The 20,384-nt window shown below is 49.0% G+C and overlaps 1 protein-coding gene across 1 annotated transcript in view; it reads right to left on the bottom strand.

The window, feature by feature from the left end:
• Positions 1-20,384, bottom strand: part of LOC118380406 (ubiquitin carboxyl-terminal hydrolase 32-like) — a 175,935-nt gene that overhangs the window by 21,727 nt on the left and 133,824 nt on the right. Inside the window, exons 16-22 of the mRNA XM_052469303.1 lie at positions 17,008-17,167; positions 12,230-12,384; positions 11,151-11,232; positions 10,449-10,523; positions 10,110-10,248; positions 6,879-6,984; positions 1-40 (exon numbers count right to left, since the gene is read on the bottom strand). The exon at positions 1-40 is cut by the window's left edge and continues 134 nt beyond it. Coding sequence (XP_052325263.1) covers positions 1-40; positions 6,879-6,984; positions 10,110-10,248; positions 10,449-10,523; positions 11,151-11,232; positions 12,230-12,384; positions 17,008-17,167 — 757 coding nt within the window. The remainder of the gene's footprint in view (positions 41-6,878; positions 6,985-10,109; positions 10,249-10,448; positions 10,524-11,150; positions 11,233-12,229; positions 12,385-17,007; positions 17,168-20,384) is intronic.

Consider the following 20,384-nt stretch of genomic DNA (forward strand, 5'->3'; position numbering starts at 1 on the left):
GGAAGCCGTTGAACCGTGGGGCGTACTTTGCTATCGTCCACTACAGGGGGCGGTAGTGAGACAACCACAGTCAACACAAACAGACCAAGATATTAAGGTAAAAGCTTCCCAAACATCTCCTTTACTATTGTCCACTACAGGGGGAGAATGGAAACAAAGATAACAAGATAATAGCTTCCCAGATATCTACATTACTATTGTCCACTACAGGGGGGAGAATGGAAACAAAGATAATAAGATAATAGCTTGAGTTTCATACAAGCTTGGGTGAGAAGGGAGAAACCTCATACGTTCCGGGTTGGAGCGAGCGGTCGCATCCGCACTTCGGTCCGCAGGAGACACTGCTAGCTAGCCAACAGCTAGCCAACATCTACCGAATAGAACTTCCGCACTCAACAACCCGGTCGCATTCCGCTTCGCTCCACAGGTAGTATCACATTTTCATTTCATTTCATTACAGCACAACGGTTTGATTTGTTTGATCGTAGCTAGCTACATAGCTAGCTACATAGCCGTCTTTGTATCAAAGATAATTGTGTAGTCTAGAGCGATTTTCTAGGTTAGCTAGCCAGCTATTGTAGTTCTTTTAACGCAACGTAACGTAATCAACACTGCTAGCTAGCCAGCTAGCCCCCGAATAGCAGCACTGTAGAAACTATTACACTCAACGGAACGACTTGATTAGTGTAGTGTCAACAACGCAGCCACTGCCAGCTAGCCTACAAAGTCAACAACGCAGCCACTGCCAGCTAGCCTACTTCAGCAGTACTGTGTAATTTTAATCATTTTAGTCAATAAGATTCTTGCTACGTAAGCTTAACTTTCTGAACATTCGAGACGTGTAGTCCACTTGTCATTCCAATCTCCTTGCATTAGCGTAGCCTCTTCTGTAGCCTGTCAACCATGTGTCTGTCTATCCCTGTTCTCTCCTCTCTGCACAGACCATACAAACGCTCCACACCGCGTGGCCGCGGCCACCCTAATCTGGTGGTCCCAGCGCGCACGACCCACCTGGAGTTCCAGGTCTCCGGTAGCCTCTGGAACTGCCGATCTGCGGCCAACAAGGCAGAGTTCATCTCAGCCTATGCCTCCCTCCAGTCCCTCGACTTCTTGGCACTGACGGAAACATGGATCACCACAGATAACACTGCTACTCCTACTGCTCTCTCTTCGTCCGCCCACGTGTTCTCGCACACCCCGAGAGCTTCTGGTCAGCGGGGTGGTGGCACCGGGATCCTCATCTCTCCCAAGTGGTCATTCTCTCTTTCTCCCCTTACCCATCTGTCTATCGCCTCCTTTGAATTCCATGCTGTCACAGTTACCAGCCCTTTCAAGCTTAACATCCTTATCATTTATCGCCCTCCAGGTTCCCTCGGAGAGTTCATCAATGAGCTTGATGCCTTGATAAGCTCCTTTCCTGAGGACGGCTCACCTCTCACAGTTCTGGGCGACTTTAACCTCCCCACGTCTACCTTTGACTCATTCCTCTCTGCCTCCTTTCCACTCCTCTCCTCTTTTGACCTCACCCTCTCACCTTCCCCCTACTCACAAGGCAGGCAATACGCTCGACCTCATCTTTACTAGATGCTGTTCTTCCACTAACCTCATTGCAACTCCCCTCCAAGTCTCCGACCACTACCTTGTATCCTTTTCCCTCTCGCTCTCATCCAACACTTCCCACACTGCCCCTACTCGGATGGTATCGCGCCGTCCCAACCTTCGCTCTCTCTCCCCGCTACTCTCTCCTCTTCCATCCTATCATCTCTTCCCTCTGCTCAAACCTTCTCCAACCTATCTCCTGATTCTGCCTCCTCAACCCTCCTCTCCTCCCTTTGTGCATCCTTTGACTCTCTATGTCCCCTATCCTCCAGGCCGGCTCGGTCCTCCCCTCCCGCTCCGTGGCTCGACGACTCATTGCGAGCTCACAGAACAGGGCTCCGGGCAGCCGAGCGGAAATGGAGGAAAACTCGCCTCCCTGCGGACCTGGCATCCTTTCACTCCCTCCTCTCTACATTTTCCTCCTCTGTCTCTGCTGCTAAAGCCACTTTCTACCACTCTAAATTCCAAGCATCTGCCTCTAACCCTAGGAAGCTCTTTGCCACCTTCTCCTCCCTCTCTGCAGATGACTTCGTCAACCATTTTGAAAAGAAGGTCGACGACATCCGATCCTCGTTTGCTAAGTCAAACGACACCGCTGGTTCTGCTCACACTGCCCTACCCTGTGCTCTGACCTCTTTCTCCCCTCTCTCTCCAGATGAAATCTCGCGTCCTGTGACGGCCGGCCGCCCAACAACCTGCCCGCTTGACCCTATCCCCTCCTCTCTTCTCCAGACCATTTCCGGAGACCTTCTCCCTTACCTCACCTCGCTCATCAACTCATCCCTGACCGCTGGCTACGTCCCTTCCGTCTTCAAGAGAGCGAGAGTTGCACCCCTTCTGAAAAAACCTACACTCGATCCCTCCGATGTCAACAACTACAGACCAGTATCCCTTCTTTCTTTTCTCTCCAAAACTCTTGAACGTGCCGTCCTTGGCCAGCTCTCCCGCTATCTCTCTCAGAATGACCTTCTTGATCCAAATCAGTCAGGTTTCAAGACTAGTCATTCAACTGAGACTGCTCTTCTCTGTATCACGGAGGCCCTCCGCACTGCTAAAGCTAACTCTCTCTCCTCTGCTCTCATCCTTCTAGACCTATCGGCTGCCTTCGATACTGTGAACCATCAGATCCTCCTCTCCACCCTCTCCGAGTTGGGCATCTCCGGCGCGGCCCACGCTTGGATTGCGTCCTACCTGACAGGTCGCTCCTACCAGGTGGCGTGGCGAGAATCTGTCTCCTCACCACGCGCTCTCACCACTGGTGTCCCCCAGGGCTCTGTTCTAGGCCCTCTCCTATTCTCGCTATACACCAAGTCACTTGGCTCTGTCATAACCTCACATGGTCTCTCCTATCATTGCTATGCAGACGACACACAATTAATCTTCTCCTTTCCCCCTTCTGATGACCAGGTGGCGAATCGCATCTCTGCATGTCTGGCAGACATATCAGTGTGGATGACGGATCACCACCTCAAGCTGAACCTCGGCAAGACGGAGCTGCTCTTCCTCCCGGGAAGGACTGCCCGTTCCATGATCTCGCCATCACGGTTGACAACTCCATTGTGTCCTCCTCCCAGAGCGCTAAGAACCTTGGCGTGATCCTGGACAACACCCTGTCGTTCTCAACTAACATCAAGGCGGTGGCCCGTTCCTGTAGGTTCATGCTCTACAACATCCGCAGAGTACGACCCTGCCTCACACAGGAAGCGGCGCAGGTCCTAATCCAGGCACTTGTCATCTCCCGTCTGGATTACTGCAACTCGCTGTTGGCTGGGCTCCCTGCCTGTGCCATTAAACCCCTACAACTCATCCAGAACGCCGCAGCCCGTCTGGTGTTCAACCTTCCCAAGTTCTCTCACGTCACCCCGCTCCTCCGCTCTCTCCACTGGCTTCCAGTTGAAGCTCGCATCCGCTACAAGACCATGGTGCTTGCCTACGGAGCTGTGAGGGGAACGGCACCTCAGTACCTCCAGGCTCTGATCAGGCCCTACACCCAAACAAGGGCACTGCGTTCATCCACCTCTGGCCTGCTCGCCTCCCTACCACTGAGGAAGTACAGTTCCCGCTCAGCCCAGTCAAAACTGTTCGCTGCTCTGGCCCCCAATGGTGGAACAAACTCCCTCACGACGCCAGGACAGCGGAGTCAATCACCACCTTCCGGAGACACCTGAAACCCCACCTCTTTAAGGAATACCTAGGATAGGATAAAGTAATCCTTCTCACCCCCCCCCCCCTTAAAAGATTTAGATGCACTATTGTAAAGTGGCTGTTCCACTGGAAGGTGAATGCACCAATTTGTAAGTCGCTCTGGATAAGAGCGTCTGCTAAATGACTTAAATGTAAATGTTAAATGTACTTTACTATTGTCCACTACAGGGGGGAGAATGGAAACAAAGATATTAAGATAAAAGCTTCCCAGACATCTACCTTTACTATAGTCCACTACAGGGGGGAGAATGGAAACAAAGATAATAGCTTCCCAGATATCTACTTTACTATAGTCCACTACAGGGAGGAGAATGGAAACAAATATATTAAGATAATAGCTTCCCAGATATCTACTTTACTATTGTCCACTACAGGGAGGAGAATGGAAACAAAGATAATAGCTTCCCAGATATCTACTTTACTATAGTCCACTACAGGGGGGAGAATGGAAACAAAGATAATAAGATAATAGCTTCCCAGATATCTACTTTACTATTGTCCACTACAGGGGGGAGAATGGAAACAAAGATATTAAGATAATAGCTTCCCAGATATCTCCTTTACTATTGTCCACTACAGGGGGAGAATGGAAACAAAGATAATAAGATAATAGCTTCCCAGATATCTACTTTACTATTGTCCACTACAGGGGGGAGAATGGAAACAAAGATATTAAGATAATAGCTTCCCAGATATCTACTTTACTATTGTCCACTACAGGGGGGAGAATGGAAACAAAGATAATAGCTTCCCAGATATCTACTTTACTATTGTCCACTACAGGGAGGAGAATGGAAACAAAGATAATAGCTTCCCAGATATCTACTTTACTATTGTCCACTACAGGGAGGAGAATGGAAACAAAGATAATAGCTTCCCAGATATCTACTTTACTATTGTCCACTACAGGGAGGAGAATGGGCAGTGTCTTCTGTAAGTACATTGAGTAGCCAGCCAGGGGACTTCCAATTCATTAAAAAAAATAAAATAAAAATTCAGAAGGAGCTCTATGTTTGTAGCCTCTGGTACATTCTAATGACCTGATACCATCTGAAATACACAGTGAAATTATGGAATATTTTAATGACTTTTATCTCCCAAATTGGTACAAATTGTTGTGGTAGAGTAGAAATTGATACGACTTTTACAATTTTAATGATTGAAAATGTATGATTTCAGTGTATTGTTAGTTGTTTTGGAGATCGTCTAGGTCTATATGATCTATATCTATTATACAGTGCCTTGCGAAAGTATTCGGCCCCCTTGAACTTTGCGACCTTTTGCCACATTTCAGGCTTCAAACATAAAGATATAAAACTGTATTTTTTTGTGAAGAATCAACAACAAGTGGGACACAATCATGAAGTGGAACGACATTTATTGGATATTTCAAACTTTTTTAACTGCCTGGTGTGTTCCTTGTTCTTCATGATACTCTCTGCGCTTTTAACGGACCTCTGAGACTATCACAGTGCAGGTGCATTTATACGGAGACTTGATTACACACAGGTGGATTGTATTTATCATCATTAGTCATTTAGGTCAACATTGGATCATTCAGAGATCCTCACTGAACTTCTGGAGAGAGTTTGCTACACTGAAAGTAAAGGGGCTGAATGATTTTGCACGCCCAATTTTTCAGTTTTTGATTTGTTAAAAAAGTTTGAAATATCCAATAAATGTCGTTCCACTTCATGATTGTGTCCCACTTGTTGTTGATTCTTCACAAAAAAATACAGTTTTAAATCTTTATGTTTGAAGCCTGAAATGTGGCAAAAGGTCGCAAAAACCTTTATTTTCTTGAGATTACAGTCATATTTACAGTTCTACTGCAACATACGAATGGCCACAATGATGTTTGTTCTTCATATTATGTTTATTGGCTCTGCTGCTTTGTAAGAATTAGTTTTTAACTCACTTGCCTAGTTAAATTTAAAAATTATAAAAGCATGACATTAGCTTTTGAAAGCGTGACATTAGCTTTTAAAAGCATGACATTAGCTTTTAAAAGCATGACATTAGCTTTTAAAAGCGTGACATTAGCTTTTGAAAGCGTGACATTAGCTTTTGAAAGCGTGACATTAGCTTTTAAAAGCGTGACATTAGCTTTTAAAAGCGTGACATTAGCTTTTAAAAGCATGACATTAGCTTTTAAAAGCATGACATTAGCTTTTAAAAGCATGACATTAGCTTTTAAAAGCATGACATTAGCTTTTAAAAGCATGACATTAGCTTTTAAAAGCATGACATTAGCTTTTAAAAGCATGACATTAGCTTTTAAAAGCGTGACATTAGCTTTTAAAAGCGTGACATTAGCTTTTAAAAGCGTGACATTAGCTTTTAAAAGCATGACATTAGCTTTTAAAAGCGTGACATTAGCTTTTAACAGCGTGACATTAGCTTTTAAAAGCATGACATTAGCTTTTAAAAGCATGACATTAGCTTTTAAAAGCATGACATTAGCTTTTAAAAGCATGACATTAGCTTTTAAAAGCATGACATTAGCTTTTAAAAGCATGACATTAGCTTTTAACAGCGTGACATTAGCTTTTAAAAGCGTGACATTAGCTTTTAAAAGCGTGACATTAGCTTTTAAAAGCGTGACATTAGCTTTTAAAAGCGTGACATTAGCTTTTAAAAGCGTGACATTAGCTTTTAAAAGCATGACATTAGCTTTTAAAAGCGTGACATTAGCTTTTAAAAGCGTGACATTAGCTTTTAAAAGCATGACATTAGCTTTTAAAAGCGTGACATTAGCTTTTAAAAGCATGACATTAGCTTTTAAAAGCATGACATTAGCTTTTCGAACCTTTAATCACTATTATTTGTATCATATTTAGGACGACAATGAGGATCTATCTACTCTTCCGGCAGTGAGGACCCACCATCGGCAGTGAGGACCCACCATCGGCAGTGAGGACCCACCATCGGCAGTGAGGACCCACCATCGGCAGTGAGGAAAGACCATCGGCAAGCTACAAAGCTACATAGTACAAGCTACTGTCCACTACAGGGAGTAAGGAAATCCCATCCACTGTTGTTGTGACGATCCATGCCAGGATTTATAAACTCACCCTGAGTTTGAGAGGAGCAACGTTCCTCTGTGTTCCACTCCACAGCTCCATCAGCAGGTCTCCGTAGCATTTAGCCATGTGACCTCGCATCCCGATGGGGTTGGTTCTGGACACACAAAATAACAAAGTCAGTAATGCTATTGACAAAAAGAATGTATATGTTGAAAGATAATGATAAAATAATTCCACTCTGAAACCTTATAATTGGATGAAATGTATTAGAATCGTACAATTATAATCTGATGTTGTGTGTAGTCTTAGTCAGAATTAGATTAAACAATGTATCTGTATAGTGGAAAAACACAGACGGCCTGCGCAAGGCGTAGCTTAGGATTTGAACTTGTGTGTGTGTGTGTGTGTGTGTGTGTGTGTGTGTGTGTGTGTGTGTGTGTGTGTGTGTGTGTGTGTGTGTGTGTGTGCGTGTGTGTGCCGAAGAAAAACACAGATCAGTTATTAAACTTTGTTTGGACCGACCTGGCTAGGCCTCTGAGGAATTTATGATAGCATTGGGAGTACCTCTCAAGGTTTCCCTCATCTCGGGGGAATGGAACTGTCGGCTGGGTAGTGATACACTGTGGTGAGAACTACGGAGAAGGATGAAACTCACCTACTGTTTGTGTGGAAGTATGTGCGTAGGATACCTACTGTTTGTGTGGAAGTATGTGCGTAGGATACCTACTGTTTGTGTGGAAGTATGTGCGTAGTATATCTACTGTTTGTGTGGAAGTATGTGCGTAGGATACCTACTGTTTGTGTGGAAGTATGTGCGTAGTATACCTACTGTTTGTGTGGAAGTATGTGCGTAGTATGTGCGTAGGATATCTACTGTTTGTGTGGAAGTATGTGCGTAGGATACCTACTGTTTGTGTGGAAGTATGTGCGTAGTATGTGCGTAGGATATCTACTGTTTGTGTGGAAGTATGTGCGTAGGATATCTACTGTTTGTGTGGAAGTATGTGCGTAGGATATCTACTGTTTGTGTGGAAGTATGTGCGTAGGATACCTACTGTTTGTGTGGAAGTATGTGCGTAGGATACCTACTGTTTGTGTGGAAGTATGTGTGTAGGATACCTACTGTTTGTGTGGAAGTATGTGCGTAGGATATCTACTGTTTGTGTGGAAGTATGTGCGTAGGATATCTACTGTCTGTGTGAAAGTATGTGAGTAGGATATCTACTGTCTGTGTGGAAGTATGTGAGTAGGATACCTACTGTCTGTGTGGAAGTATGTGCGTAGGATACCTACTGGTTGTGTGGAAGTATGTGCGTAGGATACCTACTGGTTGTGTGGAAGTATGTGCGTAGGATACCTACTGTTTGTGTGGAAGTATGTGCGTAGGATACCTACTGGTTGTGTGGAAGTATGTGCGTAGGATACCTACTGTTTGTGTGGAAGTATGTGCGTAGGATACCTACTGTTTGTGTGGAAGTATGTGCGTAGGATATCTACTGTTTGTGTGGAAGTATGTGCGTAGGATACCTACTGTTTGTGTGGAAGTATGTGCGTAGTATACCTGCTGTTTGTGTGGAAGTATGTGCGTAGCTATAAAATGGATGTCTTTGTATAATGGACTTCAGAAGGTTGTCGTGAATAAACTGTACTATAAACTGTACTATGTTTTTGCATAAGCTGAGTCTTTGACTAATTATTATTACACCCATGGTTTTCCAGATCTCGGGGTTTGGTCAGAGATATTGATTGTCAGTTATTATCATTGGGATTGACAAGTCTCGTGACAGCTATCCAACAAGCTGTACACCTTTTCACAGACGGACACAGGGACACACACACAAACACACACAGGGACTCACACACAGGGACTCACACACACACAGGGACTCACACACACACAGGGACACACACACACAGGGACACACACACACAGGGACACACACACACAGGGACACACACATACAGGGACTCACACACACAGGGACACACACACACAGGGACACACACACACAGGGACACACACATACAGGGACACACACAGGGACACACACACACAGAGACACACAGGGACTCACACACACACAGGGACACACACACACAGGGACACACACACACAGGGACACACACACACAGGGACACACACATACAGGGACACACAGGGACTCACACACACAGGGACACACACACACAGGGACACACACACACAGGGACACACACACACACAGGGACTCACACATACAGGGACACACAGGGACTCACACACACACAGGGACACACACACACAGGGACACACACACACAGGGACTCACACATACAGGGACACACAGGGACTCACACACACACAGGGACACACACACACAGGGACACACACACACAGGGACACACACACACACACAGGGACTCACACATACAGGGACACACAGGGACTCACACACACACAGGGACACACACACACAGGGACACACACACACAGGGACACACACACACACACACAGAGACACACACACACAGGGACACACACATACAGGGACACACAGGGACTCACACACACACAGGGACACACACACACAGGGACACACACACACAGGGACACACACACACAGGGACACACACACACACACAGGGACACACACACACAGGGACACACACACACAGGGACACACACATACAGGGACACACAGGGACTCACACACACACAGGGACACACACACACAGGGACACACACACACAGGGACACACACACACAGACACACACACACACACACAGGGACACACACACACACAGGGACACACACACACAGGGACACACACACACAGGGACTCACACACACAGGGACACACACACACAGGGACACACAGGGACTCACACACACAGGGACACACACACACACACAGGGACACACAGGGACACACACATACAGGGACACACACACACAGGGACACACACACACACACAGGGACACACACACACAGGGACACACACACACAGGGACACACACACACACACACAGGGACACACACATACAGGGACACACACACACAGGGACACACACACACAGGGACTCACACACACAGGGACTCACACACACAGGGACTCACACACACAGGGACTCACACACACAGGGACTCACACACACAGGGACTCACACACACAGGGACTCACACACAGGGACACACACACACAGGGACACACACACACAGGGACACACACACACAGGGACACACACACACAGGGACACACACAGGGACACACACAGGGAGACAGACAGGGAGACAGACCTGTTGAGTTCATAGAGGTGTCTTCCTGAGATGAAGTAGTCAGTGAGAGGCGTGGTGTTGCTCACACACTGGATACTAGAGTTCATAAAGCACGTGTTGCCTAGGTTACTGAGGCCCGTGGCACCCTTCTCCGTAGCAACTGGGGGGGGACATGTACAGTATTACATACATGTTTGAGAAGGGGAGGAAGGTTAGAGACATAAATATAACCTTAAATACTGTAAGTGAAAGCTCTTGATAACTGCATTGTAAATGTATGTAACCGATGTACTGGTAGAAGTGTGACTGTGACTGTAAAGTGGGACGACGACGACGATGACGATGATGACGATGACGTACCTTTATGTTGGTCCATTGTACTGCTGTTAGCGATGAAGGACATCTCTTCTGGCCAGCTCATGTCTTTGTTCCGAACTAATAAAAACACAAGAGGAAGGTTTTTACACATCGATGACTTACAGTAGTAAAGACGCGTTACATTTAAATCTTCTCTTTTTAAAATCAGAAATTTTACAGTCAGTCCAGTTTTTTTAAAAACATTTCAACACACTCGGCAAACTCAGCAGTCAGATAACATTTTTAATTACTTGTGTTGAAAAGCAGTTTTTTAATTATTATTATATATATATTTTTTTTACCCCTCTTTCTCCCCAATTTCGTGGTTTCCAATTGTTTTTAGCAGCTACTATCTTGTCTCATTGCTACATCTCCCGTACGGGGTCGGGAACCCGGAAGCCAGCCGCACCAATGTGTCGGAGGAAACACCGTGCACCTGGCGACCTTGGTTAGCACGCACTGCGCCCGGCCCGCCACAGGAGTCGCTAGTGCGCGATGAGACAAGTATATCCCTACCGACCAAGCCCTCCCTAACCCGGACGACGCTAGGCCAATAGTGCGTCGCCCCACGGACCTCCCGGTCGCGGCCGGTTACGACAGAGCCTGGGCGCGAACTCAGGGACTCTGATGGCACAGCTGGCGTTGCAGTACAGCGCCCTTAATCACTGCGCCACCCGGGAGGCCGAAAAGTCGTTCTGAACGTACCTTCGATAACTAAGCGCTGCTCGTCCTGGATCTTCAGGCCCTCCAGAGTGTGGTCCTCGTCATCCAGCAGGGTCAGACAGTTCTGGGGGGGAGGAGAACCGGGCCAGACAGTTATTGGGGGGAGGAGAACAGGGTCAGACAGTTATTGGGGGGAGGAGAGAACCGGGTCAGACAGTTATTGGGGGGAGGAGAACCGGGTCAGACAGTTATGGGGGGAGGAGAGAACCGGGTCAGACAGTTATTGGGGGAGGAGAACCGGGTCAGACAGTTCTGGGGGAGGAGAACCGGGTCAGACAGTTCTGGGGGGAGGAGAACCGGGTCAGATAGTTCTGGGGGAGGAGAACCGGGTCAGATAGTTATGGGGGAGGAGAACCGGGTCAGATAGTTATGGGGGGAGGAGAACCGGGTCAGATATTTATGGGGGGGAGGAGAACCGGGTCAGACAGTTATGGGGGAAGAGAACCGGGTCAGACAGTTATGGGGGAAGAGAACCGGGTCAGAAAGTTCTGGGGGGAGGAGAACCGGGTCAGACAGTTATGGGGGGAAGAGAACCGGGTCAGACAGTTATGGGGGAAGAGAACCGGGTCAGACAGTTCTGGGGGGAGGAGAACCGGGTCAGACAGTTCTGGGGGGAGGAGAACCGGGTCAGACAGTGCTGGGGGGGAAGAGAACCGGGTCAGACAGTTCTGGGGGGGAAGAGAACCGGGTCAGACAGTTCTGGGGGGGAGGAGAACCGGGTCAGACAGTTCTGGGGGAAGAGAACCGGGTCAGACAGTTCTGGGGGAGGAGAACCGGGTCAGACAGTTCTGGGGGAAGAGAACCGGGTCAGACAGTTCTGGGGGAGAACCGGGTCAGACAGTTCTGGGGGAGGAGAACCGGGTCAGACAGTTCTGGGGGGAGGTTTGGTTGAGAGGTCAACATCCGCAAGTTTATATTTTATCATGTCACTGTAGTATCACTTATAAAATGTAGTTGCCACACACACACACACACACACACACACACACACACACACACACACACACACACACACACACACACACACACACACACACACACACACACACACACACACACACCTCGCTGTTGTAGAGCCACAGCCTCATGTCCTCGTCTTTGATGCGTAGCCTCCGAGACAGGTACAGGTGGATGTCCTTGATGGTGCCCACGCGGCTGAAACAGCCTGTATAGGCCAGGACACGCTTCAGAGGAGCGTTGGGGGAGGGCACGTTCCCTGGAGGGGGAGGAGGAGGGAGTGAGAGGGGGGAGGAGAGAGGGGGAGGGACGAGAGAGGGGGAGGGAGGAGAGAGGGGGAGGGAGGAGGGAGGGGGAGGGAGGGAGGGGGAGGGAGGAGAGGGGGGGAGGGAGGAGAGAGGGGAGGGAGGAGAGAGGGGGAGGGAGGAGAGAGAGTGAGGGAGGAGAGAGAGGGAGGGAGGAGAGAGAGGAGGAGGGAGGGGAGAGGGGAGGGAGTGAGTGAGCGAGAGGACGGGGGGAGAGTGAAGGGGCAATGAGGTGGGAGGGAGGAGAGAGGGGGAGGGAGGAGAGAGGGGGAGGAAGGAGAGAGGGTGAGGGAGGAGAGAGGAGGAGGGAGGGGAGAGGGGAGGGAGTGAGTGAGCGAGAGGATGGGGGAGAGTGAAGGGGCAATGAGGTGGGAGGGAGGAGAGAGGGGGGGAGGAGAGAGGGGAGGAAGGAGAGAGGGTGAGGGAGGAGAGAGGGGGAGGGAGGAGGAGAGGGGGAGGGAGGAGGGAGGAGAGAGGGGGAGGGGGGAGGGAGGAGAGAGGGGGAGAGAGGGGGAGGGAGGAGAGAGGGGGGGGGGAGGGAGGAGAGGGGGAGGGAGGAGAGAGGGGGAGGGAGGAGAGAGGGGGAGGGAGGAGAGAGGGGGAGGGAGGAGAGAGGGGAGGGAGGAGAGAGGGGGAGGGAGGAGAACACTCCAGCCTTTAGTGAAATATAAACTCATCAGAATTACTGAAAAGTCCTGTAATATTGTACATACTCGTCACCCAGACTCACATGAACTTTAAGAAAATGAGTTAATTAAATCAACACATTATTACAAGAGATAAAGAATAGTTCAGCTCGCGTAGGATGAGGTGTAAGGAAGCATCAAGAGATAAAGAATAGTTCAGCTCGTGTAGGATGAGGTGTAAGGAAGCAGCTAGAGATAAAGAATAGTTCAGCTCGTGTAGGATGAGGTGTAAGGAAGCATCAAGAGATAAAGAATAGTTCAGCTCGTGTAGGATGAGGTGTAAGGAAGCATCAAGAGATAAAGAATAGTTCAGCTCGTGTAGGATGAGGTGTAAGGAAGCAGCTAGAGATAAAGAATAGTTCAGCTCGTGTAGGATGAGGTGTAAGGAAGCATCAAGAGATAAAGAATAGTTCAGCTCGTGTAGGATGAGGTGTAAGGAAGCAGCTAGAGATAAAGAATAGTTCAGCTCGTGTAGGATGAGGTGTAAGGAAGCAGCTAGAGATAAAGAATAGCTCAGCTCGTGTAGGATGAGGTGTAAGGAAGCAGCAAGAGATAAAGAATAGTTCAGCTCGTGTAGGATGAGGTGTAAGGAAGCAGCTAGAGATAAAGAATAGTTCAGCTCGTGTAGGATGAGGTGTAAGGAAGCAGCAAGAGATAAAGTATAGTTCAGCTCGTGTAGGAGGTGTAAGGAAGCAGCTAGAGATAAAGAATAGTTCAGCTCGTGTAGGATGAGGTGTAAGGAAGCAGCTAGAGATAAAGAATAGTTCAGCTCGTGTAGGATGAGGTGTAAGGAAGCAGCTAGAGATAAAGAATAGTTCAGCTCGTGTAGGATGAGGTGTAAGGAAGCAGCTAGAGATAAAGAATAGTTCAGCTCGTGTAGGATGAGGTGTAAGGAAGCAGCAAGAGATAAAGAATAGTTCAGCTCGTGTAGGATGAGGTGTAAGGAAGCAGCTAGAGATAAAGAATAGTTCAGCTCGTGTAGGATGAGGTGTAAGGAAGCAGCTAGAGATAAAGAATAGTTCAGCTCGTGTAGGATGAGGTGTAAGGAAGCAGCTAGAGATAAAGAATAGTTCAGCTCGTGTAGGATGAGGTGTAAGGAAGCAGCTAGAGATAAAGAATAGTTCAGCTCGTGTAGGATGAGGTGTAAGGAAGCAGCAAGAAAGGGTGTTTTTAGATTCGGTCATTTAATTAATACAGACCGAGTCATTACATTAAAAAAAGCTTCCGATCTAAAAGGCAACTAAATCTATATTAGTTTCAGTTAATAAACAATTAATAAAAAACTAAATGGAACTTATTATTATTGATTTGAAAAGTAAAAATAAAACATCTTAATATTGTTGGTAATACTTGTATTTTTGAAAGCCAACAGAAAGGGGAAATGAAAAGCCACCCATTCTCCCAGCAGCCTTGCTCTTTGGTCAGTGTGTCACCAATGATTGTGGGTGCGATTCCCGCTGAGGCCACCCATGCATAACATGTATGACTAAGATAACAGCATATGCTAAATGGTATGTATTATATGTGGTTTAATCTATATATCTGCTAAATGGTATGTATTATATGTGGTTTAATCTATATATCTGCTAAATGGTATGTATTCTATGTGGTATAATCTATATATCTGCTAAACGGTATGTATTATATGTGGTATAATCTATATGCCTGGTCAGCTGGTATTTGTGATCTCGCAGTGCCTCTGTGCTGAGCTCTGTCTCGCAGTGCCTCTGTGCTGAGCTCTGTCTCGCAGTGCCTCTGTGCTGAGCTCTGTCTCGCAGTGCCTCTGTGCTGAGCTCTGTCTCGCAGTGCCTCTGTGCTGAGCTCTGTCTCGCAGTGCCTCTGTGCTGAGCTCTGTCTCGCAGTGCCTCTGTGCTGAGCTCTGTCTCGCAGTGCCTCTGTGCTGAGCCCTGTCTCGCAGTGTCTCTGTGCTGAGCTCTGTCTCGCAGTGTCTCTGTGCTGAGCTCTGTCTCGCAGTGTCTCTGTGCTGAGCTCTGTCTCGCAGTGCCTCTGTGCTGAGCTCTGTCTCGCAGTGCCTCTGTGCTGAGCTCTGTCTCGCAGTGCCTCTGTGCTGAGCTCTGTCTCGCAGTGCCTCTGTGCTGAGCTCTGTCTCGCAGTGTCTCTGTGCTGAGCTCTGTCTCGCAGTGCCTCTGTGCTGAGCTCTGTCTCGCAGTGCCTCTGTGCTGAGCTCTGTCTCACAGTGCCTCTGTGCTGAGCTCTGTCTCACAGTGCCTCTGTGCTGAGCTCTGTCTCACAGTGCCTCTGTGCTGAGCTCTGTCTCACAGTGTCTCCACGCAGTGCTGTAATGTCTCACAGTGCCTCCGTGCAGCGCTCTAATGTCTCACAGTGCCTCTAGCCGCGAGAAGTAAGGGTGGCATAGCCGCGAGAAGTAAGGGTGGCATAGCCGCGAGAAGTAAGGGTGGCATAGCAGCGAGAAGTAAGGGTGGCATAGCCGCGAGAAGTAAGGGTGGCATAGCCGCGAGAAGTAAGGGTGGCATAGCCGCGAGAAGTAAGGGTGGCATAGCCGCGAGAAGTAAGGGTGGCATAGCCGCGAGAAGTAAGGGTGGCATAGCCGCGAGAAGTAAGGGTGGCATAGCCGCGAGAAGTAAGGGTGGCATAGCCGCGAGAAGTAAGGGTGGCATAGCAGCGAGAAGTAAGGGTGGCATAGCCGCGAGAAGTAAGGGTGGCATAGCCGCGAGAAGTAAGGGTGGCATAGCCGCGAGAAGTAAGGGTGGCATAGCAGCGAGAAGTAAGGGTGGCATAGCCGCGAGAAGTAAGGGTGGCATAGCCGCGAGAAGTAAGGGTGGCATAGCCGCGAGAAGTAAGGGTGGCATAGCCGCGAGAAGTAAGGGTGGCATAGCCGCGAGAAGTAAGGGTGGCATAGCCGCGAGAAGTAAGGGTGGCATAGCCGCGAGAAGTAAGGGTGGCATAGCCGCGAGAAGTAAGGGTGGCATAGCCGCGAGAAGTAAGGGTGGCATAGCACAGGGGCATTGTCATGCTGAAACAGGAACGGTCCCTCCCCAAACTGTTGCCACAAAGTTAGAAGCACAGAATCATCTAGAATGTCATTGTATGCTGTAGCATTGAGATTTCCCTTCACTGGAACTAAAGGGCCTGAACCATGAAAAACAGCCCCAGACCATTATTCCTCCTCCACCAAACTTTACAGTCAGCACTATGCATTTGGAGAGGCAGCATTCTTCTGGCATCTGCCAAACCTGGACCAGTCCATTATAATATTTTGATTAGGGCTGGACCAGTCCAGTTTAGGGGCATGATTAGGGCCGGTACCAGTCCATTTTAAGGGCATGATTAGGGGTGGACCAGTCCATTATAAAACAGCATGATTAGGGGTGGACCAGTCCATTAAAACAGCATGATTAGGGGTGGACCAGTCCATTATAAAACAGCATGATTAGGGGTGGACCAGTCCATTAAAACAGCATGATTAGGGGTGGACCAGTCCATTATAACAGAATGATTAGGGGTGGACGAGTCCATTATAACAGCATGATTAGGGGTGGACCAGTCCATTATAACAGAATGATTAGGGGTGGACCAGTCCATTATAACAGAATGATTAGGGGTGGACCAGTCCATTATAACAGCATGATTAGGGGTGGACCAGTCCATTATAACAGCATGATTAGGGGTGGACTAGTCCATTATAACAGAATGATTAGGGGTGGACCAGTCCATTATAACAGAATGATTAGGGGTGGACCAGTCCATTATAACAGCATGATTAGGGGTGGACTAGTCCATTATAACAGAATGATTAGAGGTGGACCAGTCTATTATAACAGCATAATTAGGGGTGGACTACAGTAGTAGAAGCAGCGTTTGTTAGCTCCTAGCAGGCCGTCTCTCTTTCTTGCTGCAGGCTTACGTTACCTCTGGGGAGATGCTGGGGGAACATTCTCAGGCTGGTCATACCCATGTTAACCCAGATGTTGGACTGGGGGGTGCGTGTGGCGGGCTGCTGCCGCAGGAAGAGGAGGTAGCGTGGGAAGAGCTCCAGCTCAGCACGGCCTGTTTTCGTCTGCTGGATCACCTGGAAAAAAGTACAGGAGGAAAAGCATTGCATTCAACAATTACACACACACACAACACACACACACACACACACACACACACACACACACACACACACACACACACACACACACACACACACACACACACACACACACACACACACACACACACACACACACACATAGTTAAAATCGCTCGAGCTAGACCCAGTCCTCAAGCAGACCATCTGTGGCACAAGTGTCAATCTCATTCCACCGAGGGCAGAGTGTCTGCTGGTTCTCTCTCCTTCCTCGTCCTTAATTGATGAATTATGGTCACTAATTAGTAAGGAACTCCCCTCACCTGGTCGTCTAGGTCTTAACTCGAACAGAAAACACTAAAACCTGCAGACACTAGACCCATGAGTGTGACACCCCTGATCTGTAACCACAGATACAACACAACCATCCCTTACACTAACACTGACCACTGGGTCAGTGTTAGTGTATGGGATAGTTGTGGTATATCTATGGTTCAGTGTTAGTGTAAGGGATGTTTGTGTTGTGGTCCATCGTGTGAGGGGTGTTTGTGTTGTGGTCCATCGTGTGAGGGGTGGTTGTGTTGTGGTCCATCGTGTGAGGGGTGGTTGTGTTGTGGTCCATAGTGTGAGGGGTGGTTGTGTTGTGGTCCATAGTGTGAGGGGTGGTTGTGTTGTGGTCCATAGTGTGAGGGGTGGTTGTGTTGTGGTCCATCGTGTGAGGGGTGGTTGTGTTGTGGTCCATAGTGTGAGGGGTGGTTGTGTTGTGGTCCATCGTGTGAGGGGTGGTTGTGTTGTGGTCCATAGTGTGAGGGGTGGTTGTGTTGTGGTCCATAGTGTGAGGGGTGGTTGTGTTGTGGTCCATAGTGTGAGGGGTGGTTGTGTTGTGGTCCATAGTGTGAGGGGTGGTTGTGTTGTGGTCCATAGTGTGAGGGGTGGTTGTGTTGTGGTCCATAGTGTGGAGTGTGAGGGGTGGTGTGTTGTGGTCCATAGTGTGAGGGGTGGTGTGTTGTGGTCCATAGTGTGAGGGGTGGTTGTGTTGTGGTCCATAGTGTGAGGGGTGGTTGTGTTGTGGTCCAGTGTAGGTGGTTGTGTTGTGAGGGGTGGTTGTGTTGTGGTCCATAGTGTGAGGGGTGGTTGTGTTGTGGTCCATAGTGTGAGGGGTGGTTGTGTTGTGGTCCATAGTGTGAGGGGTGGTTGTGTTGTGGTCCATAGTGTGAGGGGTGGTTGTGTTGTGGTCCATAGTGTGAGGGGTGGTTGTGTTGTGGTCCATAGTGTGAGGGGTGGTTGTGTTGTGGTCCATCGTGTGAGGGGTGGTTGTGTTGTGGTCCAGGGGTGGTTGTGTTGTGGTCCATAGTGTGAGGGGTGGTTGTGTTGTGGTCCATAGTGTGAGGGGTGGTTGTGTTGTGGTCCATAGTGTGAGGGGTGGTTGTGTTGTGGTCCATAGTGTGAGGGGTGGTTGTGTTGTGGTCCATAGTGTGAGGGGTGGTTGTGTTGTGGTCCATAGTGTGAGGGGTGGTTGTGTTGTGGTCCATAGTGTGAGGGGTGGTTGTGTTGTGGTCCATAGTGTGAGGGGTGGTTGTGTTGTGGTCCATAGTGTGAGGGTGGTTGTGTTGTGGTCCATAGTGTGAGGGGTGGTTGTCTGTGGTCCATAGTGAGAGGGGTGGTTGTGTTGTGGTCCATAGTGTGAGGGGTGGTTGTGTTGTGGTCCATAGTGTGAGGGGTGGTTGTGTTGTGGTCCATCGTGTGAGGGGTGGTTGTGTTGTGGTCCATCGTGTGAGGGGTGGTTGTGTTGTGGTCCATGAGGGGTGGTTGTGTTGTGGAGGGGTGGTTGTGTTGTGGTCCATAGTGTGAGGGGTGGTTGTGTTGTGGTCCATAGTGTGAGGGGTGGATGTGTTGTGTTGTGAGGGTGGTGTGTTGTGGTCCATAGTGTGAGCGAGGGTTGTGTTGTGGTCCATCGTGTGAGGGGTGGTTGTGTTGTGGTCCAAAGTGTGAGGGGTGGTTGTGTTGTGGTCCATCGTGTGAGGGGTGGTTGTGTTGTGGTCGGTTGTAGTGTGAGTGTGAGGGTGGTTGTGTTGTGGTCCATAGTGTGAGGGGGTGGTTGGGTGGTTGTGTTGTGGTCCATCGTGTGAGGGGTGGTTGTGTTGTGGTCCATCGTGTGAGGGGTGGTTGTGTTGTGGTCCATGAGGGTGGTTGTGTTGTGAGGGGTGGTTGTGTTGTGGTCCATCGTGTGAGGGGTGGTTGTGTTGTGGTCCATCGTGAGAGGGGTGGTTGTGTTGTGGTCCATCGTGTGAGGGGTGGTTGTGTGTCCATCGTGTAGAGGGTGGTTGTGTGGTTTGCTGTCCATAGTGTGAGGGGTGGTTGTGTTGTGGTCCATAGTGTGAGGGGTGGTTGTGTTGTGGTCCATAGTGTGAGGGGTGGTTGTGTTGTGGTCCATGTGGTCCATAGTGTGAGGGGTGGTGAGGGTTGTTGTGGTCCATAGTGTGAGGGGTGGTTGTGTGGCCCATAGTGTGAGGGGTGTTGTGGTCCATAGTGTGAGGGTGGTTGTGTTGTGGTCCATAGTGTGAGGGGTGGTTGTGTTGTGGTCCATAGTGTGAGGGGTGGTTGTGTTGTGGTCCATAGTGTGAGGGGTGGTTGTGTTGTGGTCCATAGTGTGAGGGTGGTTGTGTTGTGGTCCATAGTGTGAGGGGTGGTTGTGTTGTGGTAGTGTGAGGGGTGGTTGTGTTGTGGTCCATCCATCGTGTGAGGGGTGGTTGTGTTGTGGTCCATAGTGTGAGGGGTGGTTGTGTTGTGGTCCATAGTGTGAGGGGTGGTTGTGGTGGTCCATCGTGTGAGGGTGGTTGTGGTCCATAGTGTGAGGGGTGGTTGTGTTGTGGTCCATAGTGTGAGGGGTGGTTGTGTTGTGGTCCATAGTGTGAGGGTGGGTGGTGGTCCATAGTGTGAGGGGTGGTTGTGTTGTGGTCCATAGTGTGAGGGGTGGTTGTGTTGTGGTCCATAGTGTGAGGGGTGGTTGTGTTGTGGTCCATAGTGTGAGGGGTGGTTGTGTTGTGGTCCATAGTGTGAGGGGTGGGTTGAGGGGTGGTTGTGGTCCATAGTGTGCGGGGTGGTTGTGTTGTGGTCCATAGTGTGAGGGGTGGTTGTGTTGTGGTCCATAGTGTGAGGGGTGGTTGTGTTGTGGTCCATAGTGTGAGGGGTGGTTGTGTTGTGGTCCATAGTG

This window comes from Oncorhynchus keta, chromosome 1 (assembly GCF_023373465.1).
Source record: "Oncorhynchus keta strain PuntledgeMale-10-30-2019 chromosome 1, Oket_V2, whole genome shotgun sequence".
NCBI classification, from domain to species: Eukaryota; Metazoa; Chordata; class Actinopteri; order Salmoniformes; family Salmonidae; genus Oncorhynchus; species Oncorhynchus keta.